The 20,656-nt window shown below is 44.7% G+C and overlaps 1 protein-coding gene across 3 annotated transcripts in view; it reads left to right on the top strand.

The window, feature by feature from the left end:
- The window catches only part of LOC141164556 (uncharacterized), a 101,389-nt gene extending 82,237 nt beyond the window's left edge, over window positions 1-19,152 (top strand). For all 3 annotated transcript variants that reach the window (XM_073649945.1, XM_073649959.1, XM_073649953.1), the window contains 2 exons: window positions 638-695; window positions 12,483-19,152. In XM_073649945.1, coding sequence (XP_073506046.1) covers window positions 638-695; window positions 12,483-13,615 — 1,191 coding nt within the window. In that variant the 3' untranslated portion in view covers window positions 13,616-19,152. The remainder of the gene's footprint in view (window positions 1-637; window positions 696-12,482) is intronic.
- The last annotated feature ends 1,504 nt before the right edge of the window (window positions 19,153-20,656 follow it).

Here is a 20,656-nt window from a genome sequence, read left to right as displayed (position 1 = left end):
TTCGGAGAAGCCATATTGGGACCAGCCCGTCATCTGGCCCCATGGAAACTCTCGTAGAGGCCAGGGTCGGACCCTCGGGTCTCCTGGCCTTGTACCTCGATGGACTGCTAGCTTCCTAAGCTTGCCACTACCGCCTCTCTGTGGGAGCCCGCCAGAAGTGGGAGGCCACTGGTTGAGGTAGTCGGCCCTGGATGTCCCAAAGTCGCAGCTGTTCTATCCCAGGCGGGCGGAGCGGAAGGGTGAGACTGTGTGATGTTGTACCACCTTGGGTATTTGCTGGGACTGTTCTATGTGTTTATTGTTTGCTTCGTGGTTCAATAAAGTATTGCCACGCTGTTTTACCCTCACCCTGTGTTGTCTGAGTAGTGTTACGCCCACGGAAGACCCCGTGTCTTCACACTATACATTGGTCCTAATATATTAATGAGATGTACACAGTGAGCAGTTATCCATAGTAAGACCACTACAAGGATAGAAGAGACGTTGTTCCTGTAAAAGCTGTGACCTGCCTGAAAAGATTGTTCCCAATTTAGGTCAGATTGATTCATAATGTCTATGGTTGTTTTTATTCTGGTACAGTATTTACAAAGATCCATTTTTTTCCTAATTTTTCTTATGTAGTGTGTGATTGTTGCAGGAAAGTGATGGTGGAACAAGGAATACACTGGAAGATCCCATAATGTTGTCAGTGAATGGTATGAGCCTTTTATAAATCTTTTTTATTCCCACCTTATACGTAAACATTTGCAATGAACATTATTCACTCCCTTTGCGAATTAGGTTTATTAAAAAGTTTTACAAACTAGCTATTGTTTGCAGGGCTGTGAAGTCGGAGTCGTCGTGTCAGAGTCGGAGCCCATTTTGGTGGAGTCGGTATAAAATGGACCGACTCCGACTCCTAAAATATAGAATAAATTGGGTGCAGTCGTTCGATGCAGTTTGTGGGGAATATTTTTTCATTAGAGTTTGGGAAAGTTATGAAATGTCCTATAAATGTCTGTCCTATTCCTGATCTCAGGGTCTGGACTTTTAGCTGAGATGAATCTGTTCTACAGTAAATTTATCACTTAAACATGCGCCATGTATGAGGGAGTCGTGGAGTCTGAGACATGGAAATTGAGGAGTCGGAGGTTTGGCTTACCGACTCCACAGCCCTGATTGTTTGCAATAAATTAATAAAACAATGTAAACTGATCAACACAACTAACAAGTCCAAATTCACCACAAAATGCCACTTTTACTGACTCCTGCAATCTCATGACTGTTTTCCCCTTCACTAATGGTAACTTTATTACTTAGTAGAACCCTTCTGGCTGCTATAACCTGCTGCTGATATGAGGAATCGCCAGACACAAGCTTCTGGCAACATTCCTGATAAATCTTAACCTATTCCTTGTGGCCTCCAGTCACCAATATTCTTAGGTTGCGAAGAGAGTGGTCCAAAAAGGTAAGAAGAAATCAATGCTTTGCAGAAGCAATGGAAAGTTTACAAAAAGATACAGCAGCATTGAATATTCCTACAGATACACCAAGAAGCAGAGTTCACAGGTTCAAGATATAGGAACCCCTGCTTCACTGCCTGGATGTGACAGAAAGAGGAAGCTACAAAAAAGTAAAGCAAAAAATAGGACCCGCACACCTTTAGAATCAAAATAATGCACAGGTGCACAAATCCTCTATGTGGCCAATATACAAACATATTGTCATGAATGTGCCACATTCTGCGTAGGATTTTGTAGCAGCACAGAGAGGTACAAGAACCGGGCTTCTCCACCTTCAGGAACCACGGGGTTAGGGATAGACTAGGGCTTCCCTAGATTTAGGGTCACTCTTCTCCGGCTTTCCTATAGTCACAGCGTGAGACATATATGATGCATCAGCACAATGCGATTAATGATTCATGAATTCCAATATTGTTGTAAACGTCAAAAACATAAGATGCTTAGCTGTTTTTGATCAAATAGCATAAAAGCCATCTAACCACTTCAAGGTGAACCTAAATATGGATGGTCCCTAAACATTGGTGTCATACCTCTCCATGTGCCACACCAGCCTCATCTAAATGGGGAGTGAAAGGAAACCAGGCATAGATCGCAATTAAAATCTTGTGTGGGAAATATGGGTGTTAATCTTTATTTTTTCAGAATATTTCTGTTTTTGTTTTTTCTTTTTTGTAGTACATATTGTGGAGTTTGGCCACCTTCAGGGCTTAGCTATACCTGATTTCCTTTCACTCCTCATTCAAATGTGGAATGGTTTGGTATATGGAGAAGCAGGACATTAGTTTTTAGGGGCTATCCATATATAGGTGCACCTTGACGTGATTGGCTGGATTTTGCGCTGTTTGATATAAAAATGCTAACTTAGTACCTTACTTTTTGACATTTACTGCATTATTGGATTTCATGTATTCATTAATCGCAGTGTGCTGAAGCATCGTGTACGTATTGTGACAGAGTCACTGGTGTTATATGTGAGGGGAGGTATGTTTCGCTACGGCTGCTAGCCTTATTGAACTGAACTTACAACTATTCTCCAGCATGTTATATGTTGGGGGTTTAAATCACCATTGTGAAGGGAATGGTTTTGTGTGAATGACATAGAGATGGGAGGGATGTCATTCACACTACCTCTCATCGGTGTGGCTGAGCAAGTTTAAATGCTCAGACCCTTTTTTTTCCTGTGGTGGTGAGTCTGGAGAGGCAAATCTCCAGGCTGTGTAACTTGAAGGTGCTGCAAATTGGTGCAGGCGAACCCGCACACATATAGACTGTGTTACCATTTGTCTTTTTTTGTACCTTTATGACAGCAAGGCTGGGTTTATTGTTGCTGAAGTCTGCAGTGCTTTATGCTGACATAATAAACCTGCAGATGAAACCGTTCCTGTGTCTACTTCCGACTGCAGCCGAGTGAGTCATCTTGCCACATTTGGTGTGAGAGTGCGAGCAAGATTCCAGGAACACGTGTACCTGCCACAGAGATCGGTGGATGTCCTGGGTAAAGGTTGCCAGCCAGCCAGAGTCAGGCAGCATGAAGGAGCTCCTCAAGCACCTGCTTCAGAGCCAACAACAGCAACATCAACAGCACTTGCAAAGCCAATAGATCATGCAGCAGCATCGGGAGCTTCTACACCAGCAACGAGAGCAGCAGCAGCAGAGCCAGCAGGTACAGCAAGAGACGAATAAACTCCTCATGCTGCAGATCCAACAGCAGCAACGGCAGGGGAGATCCACAGCTAGGAAACCGCCCCTCCCCCATGTCCAGGTGGTGTTTCATACGTCCGGAAGGCGGTAAGGCATGTGATGCAAAAGATGACCCCAGGGGATGATGTTGAGGCGTTTCTGCTTGTTTTCGAAAGGGTAGCAGAGCGGGAAAAACTGCCGCCGGAGCAGTGGACGGAGGTGCTGGTTCCCTACTTAAAGGGTGGACTCCAAAAGGCCTACTATGACCTGGCCCTACAGGATGCACAGGAGAATGCTAAATTAAAAACAGAGATATTGGCACGTTCAGGAAGTGACTATGTCTGTCAGAGCACAAAGGGTCCACCACTGGGCGTATGCTGGCGACAAACCTCCTCGCTCGCAGATGTTTGACTTGCTGCATCTAGTCCAGAAGTGGCTGCAGCCAGAGTCTTCCTCTCCTGCCCAGATGGTTGATCGTGTGGTGATGGACAGGTTCATCCATTTCCTACCCAAGCCAGTACAGACCTGGGTTGCCCAGGGCGACCCACGGAACGCGGACGACCTCGTGGGCCTGATAGAGAGGTACCAAGTGGTTGAAAAATCCCTTGAGAAACCGGACATAGTCACTTCCCCTGGAGTACCCAAAGCGGGGCGGGCTCACCGCGTAAGGGGTCTAGAGTCACAAACAGGGGTCATCCCAGAAACTGGCAAAGATTGCTGTGAGGAATGTGGTATGTTGGCGTGTCATCATCCTTAACACATAGCCGCCCGATGCCATATGTCCCCTGAGCCAATGGACTGCAACCTAGGTCGGCGATGCTCCTATTATGCCTATCTGGCCTGTAGCATAGATGGTCAACCTGGTGAGGGGCTGCAGACATGTTCCATGTCCATTAATGGGGTGATGATGCTTGGACTATTGAACTCAGGGAGTCTGGTGCCATCCTTCCCCACCAGCTGATCCCTGCCAAAACTGTGGGTGTTTGCTGTATACATGGGGACACCAAGGACTACCCTGTGGCCAGACTGACAGTGGAAACAGACTGTGGTGCCCAATCCCACAAGGTCGGGGTGGTCAAGGACCTGATACATCCCGTCATATTGGGGTGCGAACCAGACTTATTCCCGTGGCCAAAAGCCAGGTCCCTAGGGAAATACCACCATCGAAATCTGAAGGGGATGAGTTCCCATTGTGTGTCCTTGCCGGCGATGAGGATGAGACTGTGGCCGAGGAGGCCGACCTCTCTGAGTTAGAGGTGCCCGGACCGAACTTTGGGTCTGCTCAAGTTCGGGACTTGACCTTGAAGGGGGCATGGGACAATGTTACTGTCTGTAATGAGGCTGCTCAAGAGCCAGGGGCAGACACCAGGTACCCACACTTCACAGTTCAGGGGGAGTTAATATATATCGGGTGACCAAACCAAGGGGTGATGAGATAGTGGAGTACCTGTTAGTTCCAGGGCCATACCGACGGAGAGTATTAGATATGGCCCATTCATATGTTCTGGGGGGGACACTTGGGGGTCGAGAAGACTCAAGAGAGGATATTGAGGAGGTTTTATTGGCCAGGGTGTTACCGGGAGATCCTAAACTATTGTAGGGCCTGCCCCACCTGCCAGATAACCGCCCCCTCTTCCCACTTCGGTAGTCCATTAATACCACTACCTGTGATAGAAATCCCCTTTGAGAGGATTGCCATGGACCTAATGGGACCCTTAGTTAATTCGGCACGGGGCCATCAATACATCCTGGTGGTCATGGACTATGTGGTACCCGGAAGCAGTACCACTAAGGAATTCGTCGAGTAGGAGCATAGCCCGGGAACTTGTCCATATATTTGCCAGGACCGGACTGCCGAAGGAGATTCTAACAGACCAAGGAACCCCATTCATGAGCAAAGTAATGAGGGAGCTGTGTAAAGTCCTCCAGATTACCCAGCTGTGAACCTCCGTTTACAATCCGCAGACAGACGGCCTGGTGGAGCGCTTTAGTAAAACCTTAAAAGCAATGCTCAAATGGGGTCATATAGAAGGATGGTCATGACTGGGACTGCCTGCTACCGTTCCTGCTCTTCTCGGTGAGAGAGGTTCCGCATGCCTCTACTGGTTTCTCCCCATTTGACCTATTGTATGGACGACATCTGCGAGGGGTCCTGGATATTGTCAAGGAAACCTGGGAAGCCGAGGCTGCGCCCCACCAGAGCATCATAGAACATGTCGTCCAAATGCAGGAGAGAATGGTGAAGGTGATGCCTATTATGAAGGCGCATCTCCTCCAGGCACAAGAGTTCCAGGCAGGGGTCTATAACTCATCAGTGAAGCTGAGGCAGTTCCGGCCTGGGGATCGCGTTCTAGTGCTTATCCCACCATCGAGAGCAAGTTCCTGGCCAAGTGGCAAGGCCCGTATGAGGTTGTGGAGAAACTCAGCAAAGTGAACTACAAAGTCCACCAGCCTGGCCGAAGAAAGCCGCACCAAGTGTGCCATGTGAACTTGGTCAAGCGAGATCAGGAAATGTTGGGGCTCCTTGTTTGTGAGCCAGTCCCAAAGCCAAAGTTGAAGATGTCACGATAGCAGAGACTCTATCGCTGGCCCAGAAGCAACAGTGTAGAGAGCTGCTGCAACGGAACCGTGACCTGTTCTCGGAGTTGCCGGGACTTACACAAGTGGTCGAGCATGACTTGCTGACAGAAGCGCATGGTAGGGTAAATCTTAAGCCCTATAGGATTCCAGAAGCCCGCCATGGGGTGATCTCAACTGAGGTGAAGAGGATGCTGAACCTCGGTATGATAGAGGAATCAAAGAGTGGATGCTCGAGTCCCATTGTTCTCGTGCCAAAGTCCGACGGGGAGTGGAGGTTTTCTAATGACTACCACAGGCTGAATGAGGTATCCAAGTGTGACGCATTCCCGATGCTCCGCGTCGATGAACTCATCGAGAGGCTTGGACCTGTGAAGTATATTACCACCATCGACCTGACGAAGGTCTACTGGCAAATTCCCATGTCCCAGAGGGCCAAGGAGAGAACAGTTTTCTCAACACCTGGTGGGTACTTCCAATACACCTGAATGCCTTTCAGACTGCAGGGGGTCCCAGCCACTTTCCAGAGGGCCATGGATCGGATGCTCGGCCCACATAAGAAGTATGACGCAGTCTGCCTTGATGACATTGTGGTCTTTAGCCCAGATTGGGCTAGTCATCTGCCAAAGGTACAGGCGATTCTGGATGCTCTGAGGACGGCGGGATATACTTTAAATCTGAAAAAGTGTGCCATTGGAAAGGAGGAAGCCAAGTACTTAGGCTATGTTGTCGGGAGAGGTGAAATTAAGCCACAGGTCAATAAGATTGAGGCAATTCAGAACTGGCCGCAACCGCTCTCCAAGAAGCAAGTCAGAGTATTTTTTGGAATCGTGGGATATTACCGGCAGTTTATCCCAAATTTTGCCATGATTGCCACACCACTGACAGACCTTCTGAAGGGCACTAAATCAACGATGGCGAAATGGACGGTTGAAACTGAGATGGCGTTCCAACAGCTGAAGCTGGCACTCTGTAAGCAGACAGTCCTTGTTGCACCAGACTTTACTAAAGAATTTGTGGTACAGGCAGATGCCTCAGAAGTTGGCCTAGGAGCCATGCTGTCCCAAGAGATAAATGGGGAAGAGCATCCCATCCTGTATATGAGCCAGAAGCTCTCGTCCTGCGAGAAAAATTATGCCATTGTGGAGAAAGAATGCTTAGCTATAAAATGGGCCATAGACACGCTAAGATATTACCCACTTGGCCAAAAGTTTAAATTGGTGTCAGACCATGCCTCTTTGAGATGGTTGAGGGAAAAGAAGGGTAAGAATGCCCGGGTAACTAGGTGGTACTTAGGTCTCCAAGACTTTAATTTTCACGTGGAGCATAGACCCAGGAAGTTACACACTAATGCTGATGCCCTCTCCAGAATTCCCTGTTTGGGGTCTGAAGGTGCCCAAACCTCCGGTTTTGGGCAGAGGGGGGAAAATGTGACTGGTGTTATATGGGAGGGGAGGTATGTTTAGCTACAGCTGCTAACATTAGTGAACTGAACATACAACTATTCTCCAGCATATGTTGGGGGTTTAAATCACCATTGTGAAGGGAGTGGTTTTGTGTGAAGGACATAGAGATGGGAGAGACGTCATTCACCATACCTCCCCCTCAGGTTGTGACTGAGCAAGTTTAAATGCTCAGTCCTTTTTTTTTTCCTGTGGTGGGGAGTCTGGAGAGGCAAGTCTCCATGCTGTGTAACTTCAGCTCAGGAGGAGTTGAAGGTGCTGCAAATTGGTGAAGGTGAACCCGCACACATATAGACTGTGTTACCATTTGTCTTTTGTTTTACCTTTATGACAGCAAGGCTGGGTTTATTTTTGCTGAAGTCTGCAGTGCTTTATGCTGACATAATAAACCTGCAGATGAAACCGTTCCTGTGTCTACTTCCGACTGCAGCCGAGTGAGTCGTCTTGCCACAGTTGGTGTGAGAGTGCGAGCAAGATTCCAGGAACACGTGTACCTGCCACAGAGATCGGTGGATGTCCTGGGTAAAGGTCGCCAGCCAGCCAGCCAGAGTCAGGCAGCATGAAGGAGCTCCTCAAGCACCTGCTTCAGAGCCAACAACAGCAACATCAACAGCACTTGCAGAGCCAATAGAACATGCAGCAGCATCGGGAGCGTCTACACCAGCAACGAGAGCAGCAGCAGCAAGGCTGGGTTTATTTTTACTGAAGTCTGCAGTCTACTGCCACCAGATTCCTTGGGGAGGAAGGTGGTCAAAAACCATCAAGTGACTACAAGAAACCCATAGTAAGGTTTTGTAGCAGCAGATGATGAGGTTTCCGTTTGTACAGTACAAAGAACATACTAAATGCTTAGGGTCTCCATGCCCAAACACTTAAGATATATACATTTTCTGAGCCAAAAACACAAGAACTTTTGGGGTCTGTTTCAATGTTATGTTTGAAGAAGGAAGAATGAAGCATACACCAAAAAGAACACCCTGCCTACAGCCCAGCATGGCTGTAGCTCAGTGATGGCTACTGTGAAGCATGGTGGTGGCTCTTTGATGCCTACAGTGATAAATGGCAGGAGCTCTGTGATGCCCATAGTGAATCACAGCTGGGGCTCAGTGATGTTAAAACTGAAGCATTCCGGCAGCTCTATGATACCCACATTGAAGTATTTAGGAGGCTCTGTAATGCCTACAGTGATGCACGGCGGTGGCTTTGTGATGCCTACAGTGAAGCCTGGTGGAGGGACTATGATGCCTACAGTGAACACAGTGGTAGCTTTTTGATGCTGACAATGAATCACCTTGGGGGCTCTGTGATGCCTACAGTGAAGCATCGTGGAGACTTTGTGATGCAGATGGTGAAACATGGGGGACTCTGTGATTCATCTAGCAAAGCATGGTGGGGGGGCTCTGTGATTCCTCCAGTGAAGCATAGCGGAGGGTAAGTAATACTGTAGTAATATTTTTCCCTTGGGTATTTTAGGCTGGAGATAGGACATACATTACATATGTGGCTTGCAGGACATAATCGCCGACTGTTAATAATACTTTCAGGGTCATATCTTCCTATAACCTGCTATAGATTCAGTGAAAGTTACTGAAAACTTACATTCTAATGCCTATGTTTAAAACTGGAGCTATTGGGGTCCATGTCTCAGTCTATATGGGGTAGCAGGTTCTTTGTACTAGTCTGTAGGAGTATTTAATCCATGTGCCAGTTTCAAGGGGTTTTGAATTTAATTTGATTGGCAGCACAATACTTGATCATAGCTTTGTTGGGGTGAATTGATGTTATTTGACTAGATGATACAGAGTAAAACTATGAGGTCTGGTTCCAAGTTATTGATCTGATGGGAACCATATTAGAACAGTAATTGACAGCAAGTAATGAGGATGAGAAAAAAGGTTTGGACAAACAGGAATAGGGCATGATAATATGTGCAGAAAAGTGTCATAGTTAATTTATATGTATTCTGTAAATAATAATAATATTTATATAGTGCCGACATATTCCGCAGCGCTTAACAATTCACAGGTTCATATACAAGAGTCATATGTAACATAGCTAAAGATAATACAATAGTTACAGCAAAAATAATGATAACCCTGCTCGTAAGAGCTTACAATCTACAATGAGGTGGGGGTGACACAACGGACAATGGCTTATTTAGAAGGATGGTCCAGCCATCTTGAGGGGATGAGGGATAGATAAAGGCTGCATGAGCTCATCACCAGCCAGTATTTGTAGTGCTTTTTGGTTCAGTGGAGACTTATGTTTGGAGAAATAAGGGATGGGCTATAAGAATATAAAAGGACTTCGATTAGGGAAGGTGATGGGCTGCTTTAAACAGGTGTGTTTTTAGGGAGCGCCTAAAACTGTGTAAGTTGTGGTTCATCCTAAGTTCTTGGGGTAGAGCATTCCAGAGAATAGGTGCAGCTCGGGAGAAGTCTTGAAGCCGGGAGTGGGAGGTACGGATTAGTGAGGATGTTAGTCGAAAGTCTCTTGCGGAGCGTAGAGAACGGGTAGGCTGATAAACAGAAATGAGGGAAGAGATGTAGGGGGGTGCCACACTGTGGAGGGCTTTGTGGATGAGAACAAGCAATTTAAATTGGATCCTATAATTCATGGGCAGCCAGTGCAATGACTGGCACAGAGCGGTGGAGTCTGAGTAACGGTTAGCCAAATAGATGACCCTGGCTGCAGCATTAAGGATGGACTGGAGGGGGGAAAGTCGAGTGAGGGGGAGGCCAATTAATAGAGAGTTACAGTAGTCAAGGCGGAGTGGATCAGGGCAACAGTGAGGGGTTTTTGTTGTTTCCAAGGTGAGAAAGGGGCTTATTCTAGAGATGTTCTTCAAGTGCAAGCGTCAAGAGCAGGCAAGAGATTGTATGTGGAAGGTGAAGGATAGATTGGTGTCAAACACAACGCCCAGACAACGCGGCTGCTGGCTCGGCATAATTGTGGTGCCACACACGGAGAGAGAGATGTCAGATTTAGAGAGGTGAGTAGACGGCGGGAGTAGAAGAAGTTCAGTTTTGGAAAGGTTGAGTTTCAGGTAGAGAGCGGACATGATGTTAGAAACTGCGGCCAGACAGTCACTGGTGTTCTGTAGTACAGCGGGGGTGAGGTCAGGGGATGAGGTGTGTAGTTGTGTGTCATCAGCATAAAAATGGTACTGAAAGCCAAATTTGCTGATGGTCTGTCCAATTGGGGCTGTGTAGAGAGAGAAGAGAAGAGGGCCAAGGACTGAACCCTGAGGAACCCCAACAGTGAGAGGAAGAGGGGAAGAAGTGGAGCCAGCGAACGATACACTGAAAGAGCGGTCAGATAGGTAGGAGGAGAACCAGGAGAGAGCAGTGTCTTTTATGCCGATTGAGTGGAGCATAGAGAGTAGAAGGTGGTGGTCAATGGTGTCGAAGGCTGCAGAGAGGTCAAGAAGAATGAGCAGAGAGTGATCGCCATTACGTTTTGCTGTCAGAAGGTCATTGGTTACTTTGATGAGTGCAGATTCTGTAGAATGTAGGGGGCGGAAGCCGGACTGTGATGGGTCTAGAAGAGAGTGAGTGGAGAGGTAACTGGTAAGGCGGGAGTAGACCAGGCGCTCCAAGAGTTTAGAGATGAAGGGAAGATTGGAGACTGGTCTGTAGTTGTTTGTGCAGGAAGGGTTAAGAGAGGGCTTTTTTAATAATGGAGTAATGATGGAGTTGTTTGAAGGAGGAGGGGAAAATACCAGAAGAGAGGGAGAGGTTGAAGATTTTAGTTAGGTGAGTAGTGACGACTGAAGAAAGAGACTGGAGTAGATGTGAGGGGATGGGGTCAGTGGTGCATGTAGTGGGATGAGAAGAAGAGAGGAGCCTGGAGACTTCGTCTTCTGTGACTGGGTCAAATGTGGAGAGTGATCCAGAAGGGATGTGGGGGGGATGGGAGTCACTGCACTTGGTGGCTGGGAGCTGATTTCCTGATGGATGGTGTCTATTTTCTCTGTGAAGTAGGAGGCCAAGTCCGTGATGGGGTCCTGTGCTTTAGGACTGAGGAGGGAGTGAAAGGTATCAAAGAGTTTTTTGGGGTTGTTGGATAGTGAGGATATCAGGGTGGTGAAGTAGGTCTGTTTGGCGAGGTAAAGGGCAGAGTTATATGTTTTTAAAATAAATTTGTAGTGGATAAAGTTTTCTGGTGTCTGAGTTTTCCTTCATAGGCGTTCGGCACTTCTAGAGCAACGCTGGAGAAATCGGGTTTGCGGTGTGAGCCAGGGCTGTTTTACTCTGTGCTTAGAGGTTCTGAGGGTGAGGGGCGCTACTTGGTCCAGCGTGCTTCTGAGAGTGTCATTGTAGTGGTTTACAGCCAGATCAGGACAGGAAAAAGAGGGATTGGGGACAGTGATGAGTGAAGGGAGTCTGTAAGTGTATGAGGGTTAATGACTTGTAGATTTCTGAATGTGTGATAGGTAGGAGTGTGCTGGGGCGGGTGAGGATTTGTGAGCGTGAAGGAGAGAATGTTGTGATCAGAGAGGGGAAGAGGGGAGTTATTTAGGTGGGGGATTGAACTAAGCCGGACAAAGACCAGATCAAGGGTGTTTCCATCTTTGTGTGTCTCAGAGGTTGAAAGCTGTGAGAGGCCAAGAGAAGTGGTTAAAGATAGAAGCTGGAATGCAGATGATGAGGTGGTGCTGTTTATGGGGATGTTGAAGTCTCCCAGGATAAGGGTTGGTAAATCTGAGGAGATGAAGTGCGGCAGCCAGGCAGAAAAATGGTGTAAAAGAAATGTATAAAAGCAGCATCGACTGAACCAAAGGAATGAATACATGTTCTGCATAAGTAATAAGAACACAACCTGAAAGTATTGGCGCAGTAATAAAACATTGGCTGTGAATTTGGACATAGCGTCGAGCACACTGAATGTGTGGATTGTCTTAGACCACAGTTATATTACAAAAGTAATTGCTGCCATATTTGGGCTAACCTGCAGGATAAACTTTTAATTTTTACCACATGGTGAATGGCATTAAACAAAATCCAAAAACAGATGCAATATTGCTGTTATTTTTATATTTCCCTCCCCTCAAAATCAAAATCATGAGTTATATTAAAAGTGGCATGTATGCTCACAAAAATGTTTATGGTTAGCTGGCCTTTTCTGTTTCTTGTGAAAGTAGGTTTAGATCGCCTGTGTACTGCCTTACATACCTCTGTGTTGTAGTTTCATGCGTATTTTGTTCACTCTGTGTTTTTCACATAAAAATGGTAAAATATATATTTTTTTTTTTTTTCAGGTGAAGACTGGGTGCTAAAGTCAGGAGATAAACCATTTTCTTGCATGGAATGTGGGAAGTGGTTTAAGCTTAAACATCTTCTTGAGAGATATCGAAGAATTCATACAGGGGATAAGGCATTTTCATGTTTAGAATGTGGAAAATATTTTAGACAGAAATCGGATCTAGTTAAACATCAGAGAACTCACACCGGGGAGAAGCCGTTTTCATGTCTGGAATGTGGAAAATATTTTATGCGTAAAGATTCTCTTGAAAGACATCAGAGAATTCACACGGGAGAAAAACCATATTCATGCTCCGAATGTGGAAGATGTTTTACTAATAAATCAAATCTTGTTGAACATCAGAGAATTCACACGGGAGAGAAGCCGTATTCATGTTCTGAATGTGGAAGATGTTTTATCCATAAAACAAGACTTGTGGAACATCTAAGAAGCCACACAGGTGAGAAGCCTTTTTCATGTTCAGAATGTGGAAAACGTTTTAGACAAAAATCAGATCTTGTTAAACACCAAAAAATTCACAAAGGTGAGAAGCCATATTCCTGTTCAGAATGTGGAAGATGCTTCACCCAGAAATTATCTCTTGTGGAACATCTGAGAACTCACACTGAGGAGAAACCATTTTCATGTCCTGAATGTAGGAAGTGTTTCACTCATAAATCAAGTTTTGTGGAACATCTAAGGAGTCATTCAGGGGAAAAACCTTTCTCATGCTCAGAATGTGATAAAAGTTTTACTAAGAAGTCATATCTTGTTAAACATCTGAGAATTCACACAGGAGAGAAGCCATTTTCATGTTCAGAATGTGGGAAATCTTTTATTACCAAAACCAAACTTAAGTATCATCTAAGAAGTCACACAGGGGAGAAGCCTTTTTCATGTTCGGAATGTGGGAAATGTTTCAGCCAGAAATCAGGTCTTGTTATACATGTAAGAAGTCACACAGGGAAGAAGCCATTTTCATGTTTGGATTGTGGAAAATGCTTTATGCAGAAAGATTTTCTTGTAGAACACCTAAGAACTCACACAGGAGAGGACACCTTTTCCTGTTCGGATTGTGGGAAATCATTTATGCTTCAAGGTCATCTTGAGCGACATCAGAGAAGTCACACTGAGGAGAAGCCATGTTAATGTAGAAAATGTTTTACCCAAGTCGGAAAAGTGTTGCTCAGAAATTGGGTTTTGTTAAAATTCAAGGCAGTCATACAGGGGATAAGACATATAAAAGAGGCACTCACAACTCACAACTTTTTTGCCCCTAAACCTGTGTATATGTGTACTGTAATGTCAGTGTGTTAATATACTCACCTATCGCTGTCATCTCTTGTATCCAGTGCCATTCTCGTCTTTTTCTGAATCCTGTAACAGCAAGTTAGATTAACCGGATTGCTCTATGTGTGAGCTGGAAGTCTCTTAAACAGTGTAAGTCTATGGAGTCATAAGAGCTTTTCACTTTGCTAAATGAAGAATCAAAAGCATTTCACAAGCCGTCTAAAAACGATACCTTTATTTAGAGAGACAAAACAGGTGTACTTTATGGTTTTGAATGTTAATGTTATGCTAGTGTAGCGGCTCACTCGGAATAATAGGCACAGCTAAAAACTGCAACTGACCCTTCAGATTCCTGTACAGACTAGAGATGCTGACCCCGTAGTCCCTGGTGGTTCCTGCATGAGCACAGCTATCCCTAACTACAAACTAGAAGATGGCAATTCAGACCTAAACTGACTGAAAGGCCGTCAAGTTGCTTCATGTTCCTCTTAAAGAACCGGAGGGCGTAGCAGTGTGTGAATTATCTACGAAAGGTAAAGTGTGCTGAAAAAAGGAAAGATCCCAGAGTAAGTAGAATAAACCACAAAATACTAAATAAAGTATAAAGTACGTACAGTTAAATAATATGCAGCGTACTTTCTAAAAAAGCAACAGAAGATAGGTTCAAAGTACAGTACAGAAACAGCAAAGAGAAAAACCTTAGCTGGAATTTCGCTGACTGGCTTTAAACAACAACAGAATGTCTGAACATCCAAATGAAATTATTACCAGCAGGAAATGCCAACAGGTGGAAAGAATATAAAGCCACACCCGAAAGTTGATAGGGCAGATAAGTGAAAACACCTGTGTTATGCTAAACAGACTGCAGCCAGAATAACAGAACTAAAACATCCAGCGAAAGGGTGTGTTTGTAGTGGCTTGGCAGATGGAGAAGCCAACAACCAAACATAGGCTCAAGGGTTCAAACCCAGGATCATGACAGTAAATAAGTAATGTGCTCTCAACTAGAAATGAAAAAAATATTCCTTTTTGGGGGTCTGTAACTTATTTGATAGTCAAAAAATAAGGCAATTACAACAGCTTTTTATCAGGCTGTCCAAAAATGATCCCCTTTTTTCTGCAGACAAAACTGTGGCTTTGTATTGAATATGAGGAAGTTATGTTGTCACCAAGTGTCACTTACAAACTTCTTAGCATGTGACACGGTGTGCGCTTGCAAGGGTTAATCTATCTCCTCTCACTCAATCCAGATCTCAACCTATAACCCTAGGCTATAAAGTTAGCATAGTTACATATAGTTTATATGGCCGAAAAAAGACAAGCGTCCATCCAGTTCAGCCTATTTCTTGTGCACTGCAGCTATTCCACAGCGTTGATCCAGGGGAAGGCAAAAAAAAAAACATGCGGTATAGGCCAATTTACATCACTGAGGAAAAATTCACTTCCCGACACCAATCTGGCAGTCAGATTAAATCCCTGGATTAATTAACTATCACTAAGCATAAGATGTAATTTTATTGTTCTCAAGAAAGGCGTCCAGGCCTCTCTTGAACTCATTAAGTGAGTTGGACATCACCACTTCCTCTCCCAGAGAGTTCCAGAGTCTCACGGCTCTGACCGTAAAGAATCCCCTTCTATGCTGGTGCAGGAACCTCCTTTCCTCCAGACGCATAGTGTGCCCCCTCGTCTTTGTCACCATCCTTGGCATAAACAGGTCATGGGAGAGATCTCTGTACTGCCCCCTGATGTATTTATACATGTTTATGAGGTCTCCCCTAAGCCTTCTCTTTTCCAATGTAAATAGGCCTAATTTTGACAACCTCTCTGGGTATTCTAGTCCCTCCATTCCCTTTATTACCTTAGTCGCCCTCCTTTGTACCCTCTCAAGCTCCAATATGTCTTTCCTGAGCACCGAAGCCCAGAACTGTGCACAATATTCTAAGTGCGGCATTACCAGCGCTTTATACAGAGGAAGAACAATGTTCTCATCATATGCCCCTATTCCTCTTCTGATGCCATGACTCTATTTGCCTTCGCAGCTGCTGCCTGACACTGGGCACTCCAATTTAATTTGCTATTAACCAAGACGCCCAGGTCCTTCTCCATGTCAGATTTCCCCAACGGTTTCCCATTTAATATGTATGGGTGACTGCTGTTTTTCTTTCCCATGTGCATGACCTTACATTTATCGGCATTGAACACCATTTGCCATTTTTTGGCCCAACTCCCCAATTTATCTAAATCCTCCTGTAGCTGTGCCCTATCCTCATCTGTATTAACTACTTTACAAAGTTTAGTATCATCTGCAAATATTGCTATTTTACTATGCAACCCTTCCACTAGATCATTAATAAATATATTAAATAATATAGGGCCCAAGACAGACCCTTGAGGCACCCCGCTAGTAACCCTGACACCCCCTGAGCTTACTCCATTGATAACCACCCTCTGCTTTCTATCACTCAGCCAGCTATTTACCCACTTGCACACATTATCCCCCAGACCAAGCATTCTCATTTTATATACCAACCTTTTGTGTGGCACGGTATCAAACGCTTTGGAAAAGTCAAGGTATACAACATCCACTGACTCTCCCCGGTCCAGCTGTGAGCTCACCTCCTCGTAGAAGGCGATCAGGTTTGTTTGGCAGGAGCGATCCCTCATGAATCCATGTTGATATGGAGTTAGACAGTTATTATCATTAAGATATTCTACAATAGCATCTCTAAGAAATCCTTCAAACAATTTACCCACAACAGACGTTAAGCTGACTGGTCTATAGTTCCCAGGGTCACTTTTAGACCCCTTTTTGAATATTGGTACCACATTTGCTTGGCGCCAGTCTAGTGGGACAGTCCCTGTCCATAAAGAGTGCTTGAATATAAGATACAGCGGCCTGTCTATCACATTACTTAATTCTTTTAGTACCCGGGGGTGTATGTCATCTGGGCCTGGCGACTTGTCTATTTTGATATTATTTAGGCGTTTCTGAACTTCCTCCTGGGTTAGGTGGGTGATATTTAGCGGAGGGTTTACTTTATCACTCTGCATTTCCTCCGATAAATTGTTTTCTTTTGTGAAAACAGTGGAGAAGAAGCTATTGAGTAGGTTTGCTTTACCCTCATCGCCCTCTATGATTTTACCCAGGTTATTTTTCAATGGGCCAACTCCATCAGTTTTAATCCTTTTACTGTTTATATAGTTAAAGAACAGTTTGGGATTCATTTTACTTTCCTTGGCAATTAGTCTCTCTGTCTCCTCTTTTGCTATTCTTATTTGTTTCTTACAGATTTTGTTTTTTTCCCTATAAGATATTAGCGCTTCCTCGCTGCCTTCTTGTTTAAGTTTACTGAAAGCCCTTTTTTTGTTTTTCATTGCCCTCTTGACTTCCTTATTTAGCCACATTGGCTTCCTCCTATTCCTAGCCCTTTTATTCCCATAAGGTATGTACCTTCTACAGTGACTATGTAGGACTGTTTTGAAAATTTCCCATTTTCTATCCGTGCTCCTATTACTGAAGATACTATCCCAGTCTATAAGGTGAAGGGCATCTCTTAGCTGAAGTTCAGTGTTTTTGTGACTCCCTTGCTGGGCACCCTACTGAAGCACATGTGGAATTGTATAATGTTGTGGTCACTATTTCCCAGGTGTCCCCCGACCTGCACCTCAGTTATTCTGTCTGGCCTGTTAGTTAATATTAAGTCTAAAAGGGCTGTCCCTCTAGTTGGTTCCTGCACAAGTTGTGACAAATAATTGTCTTTGATAATTGACAGAAACCTGTTTCCTTTCTGAGATCTACAGCTTTCGGTTTCCCAGTCTATATCGGGGTAGTTGAAGTCCCCCATAATAATCACCTGGTTATTTTTTGCTACTTCGTCTATTTGTCTCATTAATAGACTTTCCGTGGCTTCTGCTCTATTTGGTGGTTTATAACAGACTCCTATGATAATATGATAATTTTATTATTGTTTTTTGCCCCATGTATCTCCATAAATCATACCCTAACACATTCAACACAACCCGATTTCTTAATGCCCTGCCACCACTCATCAAACACACGGGGTGATGAGTCCCCAAAATATATTACTGTCAGACAATCAAAAAGGTCACACACTCTCTGAGGCTATGGATTCTTTAGATTATACAAGGATCAAACTTAAGGATTTTAAGCTTTAATATAAAAATATACAGTGCTTACAATAAAAGATATAAAAATAAAACGACACACAAGTATGCAAAAAATAAATAATAAAATAAAAAGGAAAATAAAATAACAGAAATACTTAAACGTTTCCATCTACAGTTATTTTCTGTTTCCTTGAGGGAAGGAAAAATGAATTATGGATCACATTAGCCTCCTAGGCAGCTCCACATGTGAACAACTTCTTTTTGTGCCACCCAGCTTTTATATTCCTTACCATAGGCTCATATTTCCAGGATGTCCCAGATTGGCTCATTTAAAAGTTGCCCTTTATGAATGGATGGGCTAAGTTGTAGCATTTCAAATATCCTGTGTTCTCCCCTCCTCTCTATACAGTCAATATGAAATATTCTGCTCAGTTGCAAACCATTTGCTAATCCCTTTGAATCAAGGATCCAGGAGCTAAGTTTGACACCTCTCAGTATTCTCCCAGGAGATCCCCCCTGTGGTTCTGAGTTCCTGCAATAAGAGTAGGCAGATGCTATGTTCTTTTTAAGTTATTTTACTGATATTATAGTTTCTCTTACAATTATATATTTCCTTCACACCAAGCCTTTTAAAAAATTAGGCCTAATTTGAGAAATGTTTCTTGAGGGTAAAATAAACATGTGCCAGTCCTGTGGAATGCACTACCCCAGGCGATCCAACTGATGCTTAAAGTGATTGCACTTAAACATACTGGCTGATGACCGGATCATACATCTTTATATGAAAATCCCTATTTATTATAATTGCCAGACCTGAAATAACAAGCACTTTTCACCTATTGTGTCCCCCCATTTCCTTGTAGATTGTAGCTTGCGAGCAGCCGGACCCACACTCCTAATGTAACTGTTTAAACTGTCTTAAATTGTATTGAATTCATTGTCTGTATATGCCCACGCTTAATTGTAAAGTGCTGCGGAATATGTTGGCGCTATATAAATGAAAATTATTATTATTATTATTAAACATGATAGCATGTTTTCCAGCATCAGTAGTAATATCTAGCACTATAAACATAGTAGGCAGCCAGAAGATGTGTGGCTGCGGCACATGTAGTACGGGTCAGGCAAGGAGACTTGTGGCAATTTAGTGCTAGCAATGGCATCCCTAGTAGCAGCAGTACAGTCTACCACCCTGAAACACAGTAAACAGCCAGGAGCCGCTTGGCGGTCGCAGAACAGTGTAGAAGACAGATGTTTGACGAGCAGATGGATACTATGGCCGATGTAATAATTGCTATTAGCCATAGGTGAATGAAAGTTGGCATTGAAGCGGTCCTGATTCATTTTCACTTCTTTCGACTGGTCCAATTTTCTGAGCCAAAAATCCATGAGAACAGAGCTAAAAGTATCTGATGAAGAAACGACAGTGTAGTTAAGGCTAAACCTGGCTGTTCAAGCGTTCAACTGTTATCTGATGTGCATCAGTTTGTTGCGCAGGAAGAGAAACCATCTGGTCCATCATGACATGTGTTTTATAATTGGTGGTACTGCCTTAGTTATTTGTAAAAAAAAATATGTTTTGTGAAAAAATTGCACTTATGGAATTAAAACGTTTTTTGAATTGATAATTTTCAACAATTTAGCCCTTAGTGACATTTTTTCCCTGTTTGAATTTACCTGCATAGCGGCCACACAAGTAGGAACGTGATAGTTAGCTGGTCATATGTGGCACCCTGCTATTTCAGGTACCACAGGACCCAAAAGGGTGCATGGACGGACTTCTCCACAAGAGGCTCTTACTACACACAGACACCTCCACCCTTCCACCTCATTCCACCAGAGGGAGCCTGTTAGGGATATATATACAGGAGGGTGGAGTTAGGGAGGCAGAGTGTGCTGGCACTAGAGATCAGTGAAGAAGCAGCACATGTTAGCTGCTGTGCTGAGGGCCCCGAGCGTGGCCGGAGGCAAGGAGTGAGGAGTTGAGGGGGGCAGAGGAGCATCTGAAGCTCACCCCAGAACACAAGCCAGACACCGGGTCCACGCCTACAGGGTCCTCTACACCCAGTAGGGACAACCGGCATACCAGGAGGGTTCCAGACCCCTGGTCAACCTGAAGCTATAATCATTTACAGAACTAGGAACCACGAAGGCCCCAGCGTCCAGGGATAGTGGTAGCCAGAGAAAAGTTCTACTACCAAGCAGACAGGTGAGAGAGTGAAACAGTACAGAAGCTAGGCCTAGTTCCAGGCTGGCCAAGAGCTTTAGAGAGAGGAAGAAACGGACCAGGAGGCCTACTACCTGCTCACTGGGGAGAGTCCAGAAGTGCACCCTTCCTGATAAGTACCCTGGACCATACCTGCCGTTTACACCAGTAAAGGTACTGAAGCGAATCCCCTGTGTGCGTGTCTGTCATTCCCCCTGACCTGACCGGTCCACCTCTCACCTGCATCCCTTCCATTAACCCTGCCCCGGGGGCCCGCTCCGCCTGTGGGGAGCCGAAGCATCCCAGCTGCTGTCCCATCACCCTTGGAGGTCTGCAGCAGCGCTGGTACCCATTACCAGAAACCACAGGTGGCATCACAAGACAAAACTGTTATTCATCCCTTCAAGTAACAAGCCCCTTTTAAAGAGTGACCCCAGAGTATGGGCCCGGGAGCCGACTGCCGTGACCTCCCAAGAAGGTAAAGGCCCGGGTACCGAGTCCCCCATATCCCCCTGGGCGAGTCAATATATGTGATTGGTACTGTTGGTCTGTTTTGATAGAAATGG

This window comes from Phyllobates terribilis, unplaced genomic scaffold (genome assembly GCF_046119375.1).
Source record: "Phyllobates terribilis strain yellow unplaced genomic scaffold, ASM4611937v1 Scaffold_1__5_contigs__length_1240528914, whole genome shotgun sequence".
NCBI classification, from domain to species: domain Eukaryota; kingdom Metazoa; phylum Chordata; class Amphibia; order Anura; family Dendrobatidae; genus Phyllobates; species Phyllobates terribilis.
The sequence above is the reverse complement of the archived record's forward strand: the minus strand, read 5'-3'. Positions and strand labels throughout refer to the sequence as shown.